The sequence below is a fragment of the Oratosquilla oratoria genome, chromosome 16 (genome assembly GCF_046742065.1).
Source record: "Oratosquilla oratoria isolate Oo_2021 chromosome 16, ASM4674206v1, whole genome shotgun sequence".
Taxonomy (NCBI): Eukaryota; Metazoa; Arthropoda; class Malacostraca; order Stomatopoda; family Squillidae; genus Oratosquilla; species Oratosquilla oratoria.
Genome location: NC_134792.1, coordinates 12,773,206 through 12,786,487, shown reverse-complemented (window position 1 = coordinate 12,786,487; position 13,282 = coordinate 12,773,206). Strand labels below are relative to the sequence as shown.

Below are 13,282 nucleotides of genomic sequence, written 5' to 3'. Positions count from 1 at the left end.
GACAGTTACAGAAGAGATTTGAAAAAGAAAAGCTTCTGATACAGAGTGATTGATGTCTGAAACAAACTAAACAGGGAAACAGTGAGTGCCAAAACTATACAAGATTTTAAGAACAAACTGGATGTGAAGAAATACAAAAGTGGGTCACTGAGCATAGCTTTCGTCCCGTAAAATACAACTAGGTAAATACTTACTAGTATAGCCACCCATTCTCTCCCTTATCCTCTCATCATTCCTGAGAACCTCCCAACTACACTTCCAAGCTCACACTTGCCCCTCCCTCTCAATTTAGTTTCACTCAATGCCAACACATCCATCTCTCTACTCATAAGCATACTGCCTATCTCTTCCCTTTTACTCTCATCTTTACCACATCCACACACATTAAAAGACCCAAACCTTAAGGTACTGGTTGGAAAACTCCTAGACCCTCTTATGCCTTTACTTTTTTTAGGAATGTCCCTTTTGGGTTACAGGGGGAAGGATGCCTAGTCTATTCCCTGTCCCATTTTTGTTGCCTCATATGACTCAAGTGGGAAGACTTGGTGGAAGTATTTCCTCCCACCACGGGAAATGGTAGTAGATAAGAATTAAATTTATTTCCATAATCAGCATGAAAAATACTCTAAAAAGAAGCAATAAAATTTTTTGTCTTAAAATGTTTCCTCAAAAAAAAGTTGCCGGGTAAGTGGTTAATATATGCATTTATATGTATGATAGTATGTGTTAATGTTTCTGGAAATTTTAACCACTTCACTCCGGGCCAAAATCTTGCGGGCAGCATTAGCTGCCAGACGTACAATGTTGCGTCATAATACTCGCATTATAAAAAAATAAAGTCACCGCTGTATTGATCGTTCTCTCTTTCACCCGTGAATTTTGATAACCATAGAAAATATGATGAAGCTGGTTTACAGAGTATGGGGGTCACGCAGGTACAACTACAATAAATATAATCAAGACGCCGATATGGCAGCCTCACGTACCCAGTGTGGGTGTCACCATATGGAAGGGGTTAAAATATGACTTAAGATAAATTTTAAAGAACATCTATCTATATTCAAAGAGGTTTTTCCCATTATAAGGGAGGTAGCCAAGTCAAAGGCACATACCTACTCGCACCACTCCTATCCACCACCCCTTCCCCCTCCTTTCCCCCCTCCCCTCTTAGCTCCTTGTGGATGATGGGTCATCTCTGTATCCCATATATATATATATATATATATACAGTAGAAGCCCGATTTAGCGAACTAATTCAGCCAAGGTCTAGTCCGCTAAATTGAATTTTCCGTTAAATTGAGCGAGTGAGCGTTGGTGTAACAGTGTTGCCAGAGCGGATTATAAAAATTATACGTACCTAAAAATTCCCTAGTGTACACACACACACACATACAGTATATATATTATTGTAAGTGAATTATAGGCAGCACAATCGTGAATTGCAAACGAACAGCAATGTGACATATTATTCATAACAATGACTCCCAGGTCCTTCTCATTTTCTACTTTTTTTATTCCTTCTCCCAGTTTATATGATCCTGTTATTCTGTTTTTGCTTTTTCCAAATTCCATTATACTACACTTTTTAGTGTTGAACTCCATCTCCCACCTCTTACTCCATTCCCATACTTTATTTAGATCACTCTGTAGTGACTCACAATCTTCTTCCGTGTTAACTTTTTTTAATAGTTTTCCATCATCTGCAAAGAAGCTCATATAACTTTCAATTTCTTCATCCATATCATTAATATATATAGCAAACATTATTGGGGCCAGAACTGTTCCTTGTGGAACACCACTTATTACTTTATCCCATTTTGAGTGTTTGTCTCTTATCACTACTATCCTTTTTCTTTCTTGCAAAAAGTCTTCCATCCATTTAAGCAGTTTGCCCTGTATTCCTCCTTCAGTTTCTAATTTCTTAAGAAAAATTCGATTTTTTTTTTTTTTATTGCATAAATACATAGTAGGGATCTTGCTCTAGATGCTGGTAAAGTGTTTTTATCGTACTGCCATTTTTAAAGGGTTTAAAGGGCCTACCCTCCCTCCCCCTGGCAGCCACATGCTGCGCACCACCATTGTTTACATACGTTTTGACCATATTTTACCCTATTTTTTTTGCGTTTGATACACTCATAAAGTTTTCTCTTACGTCCGGCATGCACGTGAGTATGTGGTGTGAGGAAGTTCAGCCTGCACGACTGGCAGTGGCCTGAGCCTTACAAAGTAAAGGACATGTACACGTTAGCTTGCCGCATTCACAAATTTGCCGTGTGAAATTCGCATCTATTTTTCAGTGAAGAAATATTTGAAGATATTAGCCATGCCTAAGCTATCCAAACAAAAGGCACACTTGCAGAAGATAAGAACGTCTACATTAGCAACTCAAGGGGAGAAAGAAAGAACCCCAGCATCAACTTTATCACCACCTCCGCCACCACCACCACTAGTACTCCCTCCAGCAGCTCTCTCCCTTCCATCTACATCCACATCCTCAGCACCTGATCCTCTGTCCTCTACACCTATATCAGACAAGTTGTCTATACGCAAACAACTGTTTGCTAACAAGTGGCTACAAGGATGCCTCCTTGTTGCAACACCTTGGTTTTAGAGTCTCAAACCTCACAGTGATGTCCCTGATGCAGCAAGAGCCTGTTCCAACACCAGAAAGGAAACCCAAGAAAAGAAAGAGAGCTGAATCCCAGCAATCAGACTACCATGCTGGGTCATTCTAGACCAAGAACTCAAACTTTGCGACAAAGAGTGAGGTGGCGGCTTATGAGACCCTCACTTTGAGTGAATAATATCCTACACTGTAGGAGGCTACAAAGTGCCTGAGTTACTTGAAAGATGCAAAATCATCATGAAAATACAATGGAACCTGTTTTCAATGGGTCTTAGGAGGTCCAATGTAAAATTTAGTCAAACTAAGGAAAAAAAAAGCTAACACTCATTTCTGAAAAATGTAAGTTTTTGATACTCAAAGTCTATCTCCTCCCCCAATTTTCAACCGATTTTTGCATATGAGGTCTCTATTAATAGCTAGATAACTGACAAAAAATAAAATAGTTTTTTTGCATATGTTAAATAATTTTTTTTAATAACGTGTCAAAGTCAAAATTTTGCTTTTTTTCAATAATTTTTTAATATTTTTTTCCCTCGGTGTTAAACAAAGATATTAAAAAAATATTTCTATTTTTTTTTTTATATATATATATATATATATGTAGAAGATTCTTTTGCTGTAAAATGAAAGACATCGAATAAAAATTGTAAGAGGAGATAGGATTTGAAAGAAGCCCAAAAATATGGTATTTTTTACGTTTTTTATTAAAAAATAAAAAAAACTACTCGTTAGATCGGAATAAAACTCATCCTGTGAAGGTTTCCCCAGACCTAGATATCACACAGAAAAAATCAGCAAGATCCTTCAGAAAAAAATTTTTTGGGCGGGGGGTCCCCTTAAGCAACTTCTTATGTGGTACTTTGTCAAAAGCATTTTTTAGGTCTAGAAATGCACAATCAGCCCATCCATCTCTTTCTTGTATTATATATATTAGCCTTGAATAGAAACATATTAAATTGGTGACGCATGATCGTCCTTGTCTGAATCCAAATTGCCTTGGATTTAGCACACTGTTTTTTTCTAAATATTTTACCCATTTACTTTTGATAATTCTTTCAAAAATTTTTGCTATTGTACTTGTTAGAGAGACTGGTCTATAGTTGGTAGGGTCATCTTTATTTCCCCCTTTATATATAGGTACTATATTTGCTTTTTTCCAATCTTTTGGAACTTTTCCTTCTTTCAAGGAACTATTTATTATGCTATGTATTTTGTCTGCCAGTTCATTCCTGCATTTTTTCAAAATCCAGTTTGCTATTTCATCTGGTCCATGCGATTTTCTGACATCAAGATTACTCAAGTGTTTCATTATTTCATTCTTTGTTACTTCTATTTCTTTCATAGGGGGGACTTACTCTTTCCATTCAATCTCTTCCGGTTGTATGTTCTCCTTTGTAAACACTGATTTAAAATGCTTGTTCATAATTTCTGCCATTTCTATTTCCTCTGTGTATTCAACTCCTTGTCTTAATTTCTCCAAATCTTGTTTGTTTTTCAGTTTGTTGTTTACAAATCTGTAGAATGGTTTTGGTTGATCTTTACATTTTTCTATGACATCTTTTTCATATTTTCTCTTTTCCTCTCTGCACGCTTGTACATATTCATTTCTATAACAAGCATATATTTTCCATTTTTCAGGTCTTTTGTGTTTCTTCCATTTGGTCCAAGCTTTGTCTCTTTTGTCTTTTAACACCCTACAACTTTTGGTGTACCAGCAATTTACATATTCTTTTTCTTGCTTTTGTCTTGGGACATACTTTTCCACTTCTTTTTTATAAATTTTTGTCAAAATATTCCATTTCTCTTCTATTGTTGTATCTTCTTTGTGTATTCTTTCCCAGTTTTCATTTTGAAAGAATTCTCTTATCAAAATTTGTTTTTTCATACATTAATCTTCCTTTTCTATATTGTTCATTTCTTTTCATGTATTTTTTCTCATTTATTTCTAGTTCTATCAATATGTAGTCACTTTTACTTATTGGTGCCTGGTATTCTATCTTTTCCACTATTTCAGGTTCTGATGTGATTATTAGGTCTAGTCTCGATGGTTCTTCTTCATTTCTATACCTAGTGTTCTCTTGAATCCATTGTGTCATTGTGTGGTCAATAATCATCTCAAGTAGAACATTTCCCCATGAGTCTTCTCCACCCTTTACGGTCATCTCTTCCCAGCAGATTTCTTTGCAATTAAAGTCGCCCATCATAACTATTCTTCCTCCATCTTCCATTATCTTGTTTAATGTTATTCATGTGTCTTCTAACATACTTTTATGTTCACTCTCTTCCAACAAGGCTGTTTTTGGGGGCACGTATTTTATTACAAACTTTCTGCTCTTCTTATCTCTGTCTTCTACTTCTATCATAATCATCTATACTCTATTCTTTCCATATGTGACACTCTTCACGTTTATATCCTTCTTAGCCAGGAACATAACTCCACCCCCTTGTTTTATCTCTCTGTTTCTAATCCAATAATTATATGCATTGTGTCCTATGCTGTTGGGTGGTAGTGGACCTTTTAATTTTGTCTCTACAATTCCCATTATGTCCGGTTCTTTTTCCTTCAGATACTCGTTGAGTTCATTCAGTCCTGTTAGTAATCCATCTATATATGTGTAGGACACTCTTAACTTTCTGGTATTTCCATTGTATTTTCTGTTGCTTTTTTGTTTCTGTTATTGTCCATTTCCTCACTTTCATATTCACTACTCTCCAGTAGAATTCTTCTTTTTCTGACTCCGTTCTGTTCTCGTTTTTTTCTTTAGCTTCTTGCCTTTTCATTTTCTCTTCCTCTCTTTCCTCTTTATTCATTTCTCTCTTTATCCATACCTTTTTATATTGTTCAATTGCTGCTAGTTTCCCTGTTTTTGCTAAGATATTCTCTGCTGTTGTTTGTGACCTGAATTTAATCTTAATTGATCTGGTCTTATCTGTACTAAATTTTTTGAGCCTAAACATCTCTTCAATTTGTTTCATGATTTCAGGTTCATCTTCCTGAACTAATTCTAGTAAACTGTTTACTTTTTCTTTTTCCTCTTTAATTCTTGTGGTTCTATTTTGGTTAAATTTCTCTTCCATTCCTAATATAATTATACATTTCTTTTTGTCTGCTTAGTCTCTTACTATATTCTCCTTCTGTCTCATCACTTTAATAACTGAGTCTTCAGTTTGTTCTTTCATTTGTTGTTTAATTATGTCAGTAAATGCAACTCTACTGTTTTCTTGGATTTTTTTCCAGCCCTGTGCTTCCTTTACTATGGCCTCTTTATTGTCTTTATTATTCCTCTTTAATTCCTCATTCTCTTTTTTAACTTCTTTTAACTGTCTTTTTAATTCTTCTATTTCTAAAGTTAAGTTTTTGTTCGCCTTCTCTAGTTCTTCCAATCTTTCAACTCTTTGTGCAATCTTGGTTACGTTACCGAACCTGTTTTCCCAATGCTCGGTCATCTTATCAAATTTCTCCTCTAGTCTTGCCAATCGGGGAAGGTTGGTGTCCCCCCCCTCCTTCTTTAAATCCCTGGAAACTATTATCATCACCTTCCACTGTGCTGCTCTTATCTATACTTCTAATCTTTACATTTTTGTTGATCCCGTCATCACCAAAGTGAACGTCATCAGTCCGCCTTTTGTTTACAAGACGCCTGGCCTCCTGGACCATGTCCCCCTCTTCCTCATTTCCTTCCATTTCCCTCAATAATCCCTTTCTCCTTCCCTATCACCCCCCCACTATACCACAAGCTCTCCCCTTCCCTATAAATACAATAAGGCACTTCCTGGATGTTGAGATCCACAAAGATTTTCCTTTTTCTTCGGAACTCTAGTTCTCGCCGTCCATTCGATGAAAGGGTGTGTGTGTGTGTGTGTGTCGTGTAACAATGATATGAGCTGTCTGTGAATTTCGTGGAATATTAGTCATAGCTTCGTGTTTGGTTCGATGTACACGTACATAATTCTAGCGATTAATAGGACTGGGCAGTTGGTTTTTGGATAGTGAGCGTTATTGTTGTGTTGTTGCAGAAAACGTAGTTTGTTGTTATAGAAGTGTTTTCATGGTGATTACTCTCGCGTACTGATTTTGAATTTTTCCATCAACTTACTGTTTCATTATTTTGTTTTCCTATTATACTGTCAATTTCTACTTGAATATATTTCTGCTACAATTATACTTTATACATATACTGAATTATATATTATTGTATATATATTATAGTATGTATATATACAGGTAGTCGTCGACTTACGACCTATGTGACTTACGACTGATCGACTTTACGACCACGAGATGGTGCAATAATATCTAACATTTAATAGAGTAATAGAATTGCAATGTTATGCCTGGCAGTGCAGTACATTACTCCGCACGCTGCGAGACGCGAGTACAATAGTTTTGGCAGGCTGCCGGCAGCGTCAGAATCCCAGCCAGCTAAATATTCTTTTATTTTGTTTGTTTGAAGTAAAATGTTTCCTAATTTTGCATTGCATTTTGTATTTTTGTATGTTTTGAAATTAATAAAATATAACAAACTTGCCTAGGTTATTTTGTTGTCGATAACAATATGTTCGGTACAGTACTTAAATGAAAAGAATGTATTTTGTTGAAATAAAAAAAATCCTAATTTTGCCTTACATTTTGTATTTTTATGTTTTGCAATTAATAAAATGTAACTATTTTTTATGCCTAGTCTGTTGTCGATGACAAAATGTTCGGTACAGCATTTTGTATTTTTATGTTTTGCGATTAATAAAATGTAACAGTAAACTTTGTTTATGCCTAGTCTGTTGTCAATAACAATATTTTCGGTACAGTACATAAACGAAAAGAATGTGTTTCGAAATATTTTTTTTCCTAATTTTGCTTTACAATGATTTTAATGTAACCAACAAAAAAGGATTTGTAGGTCAAAGATGACAGGACTTTATTCAGTATGCGTAGGCCTAGGCTACGTTTCCTAACGAAAATGATAAAAAGTTAATGAATACTAAACAACGTAGCTCAAAGATAATAAGATTTTATTCAGTATGCATACGTTTCCTAAAGAAAGTCTGATGGTAAAATAATACAAAGGTTAACAAATACAGTATTAAATATCATAGGTCAAAGATGATAGGATTTTATTCAATATACTTAGGCCTAGGCTACGTTTCCCAAAGAAAATCAGATGAAATTATAAAAAGGTTAAAAATACTATACAACATAGTTCAAAGATGCTAAGATTATTTCAGTATGCTAAATATACAATACAGGTTGACATTCAAAAATCCGGCAACCTCGGGACCTGAGGACTGCCGGATTTTTGAAGTTTATAATTTTGTATGGTGTACCCCATATATATTTAAAGAAAATTATCACCTGTACAGTCCTTTAATGGGAAAAATAAACACTAAATGAAAAGCAAATGAAATTTTATTATTCACGTACTAAATAAAATACAGTAAAGATAGTTATACAGAATTTTAATTCAATTTTAATAAAACATATAAAACTGATCCACCGAAGAATTTTAATTAAACTAAATAAAATACTCCGTACTGTACTTCTTAGGAAAGAAGCTAAATAGCAGATAGGCTTTTTACACATGTCGTATGTTTCACAAATGGTTCACACAGACACATTGTTACCAAGTTTTTTGATATTTCCACTTTCTCTGCGATCGATAACGCATGATGTTTGCGTTTTATGCCACATTTCTTCTTTGTTGATTCCATATTGGGGCTATACAACAACAAATAAATGTTATAATGAGAATAATGAGAAAAATGAGCAGGATTACTTGTTAGCAGATGGAAGCATGAACCAACAGCTGATTCTGGCATAAGCGGCAGCTCCAGAAAACAGTGGCGCACCAACGCGGGAAATATGAAAATCAAAATGAGCTCCCGAAATCTGTCCCAGATTTATGGTTGCCGGATTTTTGAATGTCAACCTGTATATATATATATATATATATATATATATATATATATATATATAAAGGGTAATATATACTGTATATATATATATATAGACTGACTTGCGTCCAGATTGACTTACGACTTGTCTGTTGGAACCGAACTCGGTCGTAAGTCGACGACTACCTGTATATATATATATATATATATATATATATATATATATATATATATATATATATATATATATATATATATATACACCTCTAAAGTACTGAATTATAAATTTTTCCTTGACTCCACCACCACAATCTGGTAACATCTGGTAACATTGGACTCTGAGACACGCATGTGGCCAGTTGACGGAAAATGCTCAACTTAGCTTACCGTTCCCGCTAAATTGAGATATTTCCGTAGACTCGCGTCTGGCCAGCTAGTGGACCATTTCCGCTAAGTTGAGCATTTTCATTATTGCTATTTGCAGTTCGGTAATTTGAGCTTCTGCTAAATTGAGATTCGTTAAATCGGGCTTCTACTGTATATATATATATATATATATATATATATATATACATATACATATATATATACAGTATCCTGTTTTAAAGTCACTTCATTTATTCACTAATGCTAATTTTATTTCTTTTATAGTAGTAAATTAATGATGTATTGTGAATACTCAAATTTCACTGCTAGTTTGTTGTATATTGCCCACTTAATCCAAAGGTGAGTTTTAATGTCTTATGTTTTAAAGGAGTAAACCATAATGAAATATACTTTTTTTTTCAAGGTTGGATCTGCTGAAGAGCATGAGCTAGAAGTATTTGAGACACAGTATGATCTTCACAACTTGAATGAATATACGGAGTACAGTGTGTGGATGGTTGCTCGTAGTGACAACGGACCTGGTGACTCAACTTATGAAGTCTCTGCTCGAACATTCTCTGATGTGCCAACTGCTCAGCCACAGAATGTTACAGTTGAAGCTGCCAGTTCAAAAGTAAGAATTTTTTCTTTTATTAACAGTTACAATGAGTATTGCCTCAGTTTTCAATTACTGGAACCTCACAGCCCTCCTCAGATCTCTCTGGAGGGGGAGATTTAGACTATATTTGGTTTAATGTGAATCTGTTTTTCTCACTGGGTAGTAGGAGGGGAGCAGAGTCTCTGTAACTTATTGTCACCTTACCTTGTATGAAAAAGTGAGGGTGGGGGATAGGTAAATATAGTCTAAGTTGATAGAGATGTCTTACATCCAGTGTGGGGCTGCATATTCATGTAGAGGTGAGGGTGTTGATGGATTTTGAAGATGGGTGGGGAAAAGATGATTGTATCTTTGTGTTACACAGGACTAGTGCATACAGGTGCCCATCATTGGTCCCTGTTATTATGAAATGAGATTGTAGTGTGATATACTGTAATAGATTTGACAAAATGTAAAATATGAACTTGCTTTTGAGAAACTAATATTGTGTTTTTTAAACTTCACTTCAAGGGCTTGAAATTTTTTATTTGTACATGATAAAAAAAATGGATTTTATAATTTTTTATAACATATAACATTTTGTATTTTAGAATTTTATTCAAAGGGTAGTAGTTAAATGATTCTCACAGTAGTAAATTAATTTGTGTGTATGTTTTTAGAGTCTTATCATCCGTTGGGAACCACCACCAACTGATCATCAGAATGGTGTTATTACTGGATATAAGATTCGTTATAAAAAGAAGGACAAAGGTAAAGGCAGAACCAAAACTACTGATGGTAATCGAAGACTGTATGCTTTGACAGGACTTAACAAGAGAACAACATATGCTGTTAGAGTAAGTAATGAAGTTATACCTTCCTGTAAACTGCATGCTGACCAGGATCTCTTGCTATAAGCTTCAGTAGGGAAATTTTTTTTTATGCATTGACCCTTGCAACCGTGACCTGATGTCGCCCCACCATCATTAGTATATTGGCATTGACCTTCCGCCTTCCAGGGGGTAATTGTCCGCTACCCTTATTCAAACTATCCTTGTTCCTTTTTCCATGTATATATAACTTATGCATATCTATTACTATGTACTTTTTGCACTGAAGATGTAATATATGAAAGCGCTCTGCTTCGTTAGTTTCTTTTTCCAAGTGGTCTACTTTGCATATATATATATATATATATATATATATATATATGTGTGTGTGTGTTATTTTTTGTTTATACAGGTTTCAGCTTTGACAGTAAATGGCTCTGGCCCTGCTACTGACTGGATTTTGGCTGACACATTTTCAAATGACTTGGATGAGAACAGAGTACCTGATAAGCCATCCTCACTCAAAGGTGTGTAATTGATTCTATGGTTAATTCAAGGATTTATTGAGGATTAGGTACAATAGTTATTGGTAACAAATGACAGTGTAGCAGGCATGTATGCATTTTAAGAAATTTTGTATGATAAACATATATATTTTTTCTGTATTGCAGCACAACCATTGGCAAATTCTATCACTGTGATATGGAAGCCTCCAGAATCTCAGGATGTTATGGTCAGAGGCTACACAATTGGCTGGGGCAGAGGGATTCCTGATGTATACTCCAAACTTGTGGACAGCAAGCAACGACATTATCTCATTGATGGGCTGGGTATGTGTTCATACTTTTTCCATGTTGAATTACAAATTGATTGCAGTATGGAAATGTGAAAAATGAAAATATGTAGTGGAAAAAGGAACTAGGGAAAAGAAAAAAAAATCCATCCCTGTAACAAATATACCATAATCTTTCCCCATTGCATACATTCATACAAAAATATATATGCACATAAAGTATAAAAACATGATGTAGCAAACAACACCAACCTAGAACAAGGACCACTAGACAAAAGTGTAAAGGATTGAAACACCCCTAAAACACACAAGATTCACACAAATCCATCTCTGCTGTGGTCAACATCCAGTACAGAAACAGTATTATCACAGAATTGACTTAGAACAATGATAATAATTGTTGTTTTGAGTTTCACTTAATGCCACAGCCACAGTGGCTGACAATAGTCATTAGACACTCCTGTAGATCTCTGAGAAAAAACTTTGGACTGTTGTCAGTATTGTATTAGTTTGTAACTGCATGTTATCAGCTGAAAGTAGTTGGAGGGGAGAAGTTGTCAGTTCTTCATATATGAAAAGGTGGAAGAAATACAGTTGAAATTTAAATATATCTTGGACCCTATCCAGAGACCAAGTGCCAACCCTTGGGGGTTGCACCTGCAGATGGAGGTGAGGGGTTGATGGGTTTTAAAAATGGGCAGCAGGGTATTTACCTAGATGTATTATATGGGAAGGGAGCTATGCTCCTAGTCTTTGTATCTTTCAGCATCGAGTTTGTTCTTATATTCTTGTATAGTTTTTGCACACACTGTTGCCTTATCCAATTTATTTCAAATACCCATCACTCTGTGTGGGAAGCTACTCTTATTCAGATCTCTTCTATAATTATCCTTTTTGAGTTTCTTTTCATGTCTTGTTTTTCTCTTATCCCTTTTTAATAAATCATCTCTGTCTAAGACTTCCATCCTTTTCATAATTCTGTAAATGGTCATTAGATCTCCTCTTTCTTTTCTTTGTTCCAGGGTTGGTAGTTCCAGTTTGGACAATCTTTGTTTCTATGACAATTTGGAGAGTGTTAGTGCCATATTTGTCATTGCTCATTGTATTCTTCCTAATTTCTTTTTATTCTTTTTAGTACTGGGTGTCCATAGTGTTGCAGCATACTCCAATCCTGGTCTTATCATACATACATACATACATATACCAAGGCTTTTTTCCCCCTTCCAAGGGAGGTAGCCAAAAAGGGAAAGGCATAAAAACACTCCCACCCATTTCATCCCTAAATACACTCCACACCCCTCCCACCCTTCCTCTCATCTGAGCACCTCCTGGATGACGGGTCATCCCTGCACCCTGCCCACCGCCCTGGGTCAGAAGCAGTGCCGCAGGACACAGTACATCCACAGCAAGGCCGCTTCATTTAATCGGCGACCCCCCCTCTCCGTCCCCCTCTCCGTCCCCCCATTTCCTCATCCAAGTAATCAAAGGCCACTTTCATTGATCTTAATAAATTCAAGGTTTCTCTGACTGTTCTGTTGATATACTTGTCGGGTGACATGTCTTTGCTGATAATTACTCCTAGGTCCCTTTCCGAGCTAACTTTTTTTACTTCCTTTGTACCAATTTTATATTGCCCCAATATGTTATTTCTAATTTTTTCCTTTCTCCTTTTTTTGTTTATTACATTTCCTTTTTTTTTTTTTATAAACCATTTTCTCAGCCTCAGGTCTAGCACTCTCCAAAAAAAAACTAATTCTTTTCAGTCTCCATTCTTCTCTTTTTTTTTTTTTTTTTTTTTTTTTTTTTTCTTCTCATCTGCTTCACTTCCAAGTGTCTTTTCTTTCTCTTTTTCCTCATCGCTCATTTCTTTTTTATTCATACATTTTAGTAATTATCACTATTTGCCAGCTTTGCTGTTTTTGATAGTACTGCTATCATTTGAGACCTTAGTTTGATTTTTAGTGGCTACCTCCCTTATAAGGGGAAAAAAAGCCATTGGTATATGTATGTATATTGTTTTCCTTTAGAGTACTGTCTCATCCTATGTACCTCTTCAATCTCTTTGTCTATTTCCTGTCCCTCTTGTATCTCTTTCAGAATTGCTTTTGCAATTTCTTTCTCATCTTTTTCTCTTTGATATCTATGTACATTATGTTTTTCTTTAATACCATAAACTACAA

The 13,282-nt window shown here is 35.3% G+C and overlaps 1 protein-coding gene across 7 annotated transcripts in view; it reads left to right on the top strand.

Moving 5' to 3' along the window:
- The window catches only part of fra (neogenin protein frazzled), a 569,771-nt gene that overhangs the window by 429,868 nt on the left and 126,621 nt on the right, over window positions 1–13,282 (top strand). For all 7 annotated transcript variants that reach the window (XM_076199368.1, XM_076199367.1, XM_076199365.1 and 4 more), the window contains 4 exons: window positions 9,306–9,515; window positions 10,160–10,336; window positions 10,722–10,836; window positions 10,981–11,139. In XM_076199368.1, coding sequence (XP_076055483.1) covers window positions 9,306–9,515; window positions 10,160–10,336; window positions 10,722–10,836; window positions 10,981–11,139 — 661 coding nt within the window. The remainder of the gene's footprint in view (window positions 1–9,305; window positions 9,516–10,159; window positions 10,337–10,721; window positions 10,837–10,980; window positions 11,140–13,282) is intronic.